Source organism: Phoenix dactylifera, unplaced genomic scaffold, assembly GCF_009389715.1.
Source record: "Phoenix dactylifera cultivar Barhee BC4 unplaced genomic scaffold, palm_55x_up_171113_PBpolish2nd_filt_p 000646F, whole genome shotgun sequence".
Taxonomy (NCBI): domain Eukaryota; kingdom Viridiplantae; phylum Streptophyta; class Magnoliopsida; order Arecales; family Arecaceae; genus Phoenix; species Phoenix dactylifera.
This window is the reverse complement of record NW_024068037.1, coordinates 10,288-14,215: the sequence shown is the minus strand read 5'-3', so window position 1 is coordinate 14,215 and position 3,928 is coordinate 10,288. Positions and strand designations below refer to the sequence as shown.

The window sequence follows — 3,928 nt, the reverse complement described above, 5'->3', positions numbered from 1 at the left end:
CTGTACCCCAATCCCTGTGGATCGATACCCGTAATCACTATTCTATCAGATACGTGCTATTGCGTGGTCTTTAAAGTTGACTATCAATTTTTGGCGCCGTTGCCGGGGATTGGTAGCATAGTTGTTTTTCTTTTTATTAAAAAAAATTTTCAAATTTTTTTTCAAAAAATAAAAAAAAATAAAATAAAAATAGCTTCTATTTTTACTTTCCTTATCTCCTTCTCCTCTCTTACTAATTTTTGATTTTTCTTGGTATTATTTGATCAGGAATTAAAGAGGAAGTTTGGGACAATCAAAAAGGGAATGGCTGAAAAAGAAATGCTGTAGAGGTTGGCTTTTAAAAATTTTTGCTGAAAATTCTGGTAACATCTGAACCTTTCTTATTTAAATTGATTCCCATCTAGCCTAAAATTTTGTGGTGATTGTTTGATTTTAATTTTTACAAAAGTGTGAATGCATGCTTGATACACATACACCAATTAATCTACACATAGTAAGGGCAATCACCCCAACAAGATAAGAACTAGATTTTATCACCAGATTCTTGTCCAATTTAGGTGAATCAATTCTCACATAGCTTTCACTTTAATTAAAATCAATTAGACGTTGGCCCCTAGGGACATTCGAGCTCAATAGGACGAAGATCACCGAAAGTTGCACCAATTTCGCTCGGTGGCTCAGTTGATGTCTAGGCAAGCTTTGTCCCAAGGGAGACAGTTCATCTGTTCGAGGCAAGTGGTTTTTAAGTGGGACCTTTGCAACGCATCGTGACCCCCCCACTTACCTGGGAGCTTACCTGGTCAACTCAGTTCATTAGACCGGATTGGAGGCTTAGGTGCCCTCTTCAAACCAGTTAGGAGCTGTCTAGTGATTTTAGGGTCAACATAAGGATTTGAAGTCTTTTTCTTTTAATGCATGCTTGACCGCACTTGACTGATTAGAAAAGCATTAGTGTATGCTAGGGTGTCGTTCCAGATCTCCTGAATTAGTACCTTTTGATTCTGAAATAGAGCATTCTATTTAGGACCCTTCGAGCCGAAATCCGTACCTATAGAACCATAGGATCTACACCACTTGTCGAGATGGCTGAAGAGCAACCCAAACTGTTAAAGGAGTACTTCACTCCTTCTATTTATACCTCTCCATCTTGTATTCGACTACCTGATACCACCGCTGCTGCACATTTTGAAATTAAGTCTAGTGTCATCCAAATGCTTCCCTCTTTTTATGGACTTAACAATGAAGACCCATATAAACATTTGGATGAGTTCCTTGAGATCTGCACTACTGTCAAAATTCAGAACTTCACTGATGATGCTCTGAAACTTAGGCTGTTTCCTTTTTCCCTTAAGGATAGAGCTAAACAATGGCTCCATTCATTAGAATCCAATTCTATTCTTTCATGGGTTCAAATGCAACATGAATTCCTAAAAAAATATTTTTCCATAGGAAGAACAAACCAATTTAGGCGTGCTATCACGAGCTTCTCCCAATCTGACGGGGAAGAATTTCATGAAACTTGGAAAAAATTTAGAGATTTACTCCGAAAATGCCCGCATCATCAAATACCCAAATGGCAATTTGGTGCGGACACGAATACTGGACTGATTATTTTGCGGGATTATGGTCGTCGCAGGAAGACGGTCCAACCACTTTCATTGTGGCTGGATTGATTGATGTTTTTCTTTATTATTATTTATTTTTTATTTTGATAGGATTAGTTTGCATATTGTCTTGTGAGGACCTCTTTCGAATTGTTTTTTATTGGGACTTATTTGTTATTTGGTGGCCCTATATATATATATAGGGCATGCATTTGTTATTTTTTTTAATGAATGATTGCATGAAAATTAATCTTCTTCTTCCTCCTCTCCACTCCTCTTTCTCTTCTTCTTCCCCTCTTTCTCTCCTCTTTCTCTCTGCATTCCAGTCCGTACATCCGTCCTGCATCAGCTTTGGTATCAGAGCAGGGCTGACTTTGCCTCTGTTGCTGAAGTCGAAGGATCCAGTTTATGGACGAACCCCCGCCGATTCCTTTTCGGCCTTTTCCTCACCTGTATTTTGCTAGATCATTTGCACCGCAAACGCCGGAACGCACAGAAGGTCGTCGCACGGCACGCATCCCGAAGAAGAAGGGTCACTCCATTTCTTCAATTTTTTCTTCCCTGTTCATCACCTCACCCACCGAGAACAAAGAAAAGGCAAAACCCTCCCGTCGGTCGACTGTCTTCGGGCGTCAATCCACAGATCGCCTTCGCCCCCCCACCGCCGCCGCCTCCACCACCGTCTCCGTTCCCTCTCCCTTCCCTCTCGGTCCCTGCACAGAAGGGGAAAACCCCGTCGCCGGCTACCCCCACAGTGGCCCGAGCGGCGAATAAGCCGCCTTCTCCCTCTTTCCCCCCCCCCTCTCGCCGTTTTCCCTTCCGGCCGCCGCTACACAGGCGCCAATCACCGCCTCACCTTGCAGCGCCGCCGAATCACCATTGGAAGCCACCGCCCGTGAACGAAGCTCGGAGAAGGACACCACCCCGTTCACTGCCGCACCAGCACCCCGCTCCACCGGCGCAACGTCTTCCCGCACCCACCGCCGCAAAATCAGGCGAGATCCGGCGGAAGCGGACGGCCGGTCGAAGGTGGAAGACGATCCACAGTACGGGTACGCTTTCGACCCGTTAACCCTTAACCCATTAGCCCGAACCAATTCAAAAAAAAAAAAAAATTCAAAATTCAAATTTCTATATTGCGGATCGGACTACATTAACGGGTTGGGTCTGTTAACCCGATAACCCGAATCCGTTTGGGTTATCAAAAAAAAAAAAAAAAAAAAGGCGCTGCACGTGACGCGTAAGTCACGCACGTGCCGCGGTTTAGTTCTTTTCCCCTCTTCTTTATTTCCCGATCTTCTTCTTCATCTCCGATCACCGCTTCCCGCCGCCTCACCACCGTCCCACCACCACCATTCCCGCGGCCTTCCACTGCTTTCTGCGCCACCGCCCTTGTCCCACCGCCGCTGCCATCTCCGTTGCTTGCACCACCGCGCCGCGCGCCGCTCACGCCTCCTCCGTACCGCCGCTTGCCGCTGCTCGTTACTGCTGCACCGCCGCCGCCGCCGGGTTGCTCTCACCGCCGCGCCGCCGCGTTGCCGTCGCCGCCGTCGACTGCTGCACCGCCACTGTCAGCTCTGACAGCCTTCACTGCCGGCCGCCCCAATCGTCCTGCATCAGTTTTGGCCGCTGCTAGTTACTGCCGCACCGCCGCCGCCCCGCCGCGCCGCCGCCGGGTTGCTCACCGCCGCGCCGCCGCGTTGCCGTCGCTGCCGTCGACTGCTGCACCGCCACTGTCAGCTCTGGTATCAACTCTGTTTCTCCTCCCCGCCGGTTAAACCTGTTCATTTAAGTTGGCATTATTTATTAAATTTTGTGCTTGGTGATTAAGTTCCATATATTCCAACGCATGCAACCACATACATCCACAAGACAACCAGAAACCCTAGTAGTCACATTTCTTTAATATTAACTGGGGAGCTAGATCAAATTGAGAAGACATATGTGGCTCCGTGACACCTTGCATAGTCCGAGAACTTGGTACTACTTGTTTGCAGCTACTTGTTAGCCTGCGTATTATATTAATTTTCAGTTTGCAATAACTATCTGCTAGGGAGTAGTTTTAGTTTATATTGAGCATTTACTTTGCAATTGTGAATTCATTTCATGCATTAGGTCTACTTAGGAACCTTTATAGTTGGTCGGCTCATACATTTGGTCATTCATTTTATGCATCTACGTAGTGGTCGTGTCGCATCTCATTTTGAGTTTCCCCTAGACATGGATTCCAAAATTGAAGCCCTATTAACAGCTATCCACGACACTAATGATCAAGTCCAAAACACTAATGCCCAAGTTCAAAAAACTAATATTCAAGTCCAAAA

The 3,928-nt window shown here is 46.0% G+C and overlaps 1 protein-coding gene across 1 annotated transcript; it reads left to right on the top strand.

The window, feature by feature from the left end:
* Positions 1–2,871: 2,871 nt before the first annotated feature.
* Positions 2,872–3,382, top strand: LOC120106812 (proline-rich receptor-like protein kinase PERK2; the record flags this gene model as incomplete). The annotated part of the gene is made up of 1 exon (XM_039119864.1): positions 2,872–3,382. A coding segment is annotated over one exon (511 nt), but the record flags the coding sequence as incomplete, so codon positions are not given.
* Positions 3,383–3,928: the final 546 nt, after the last annotated feature.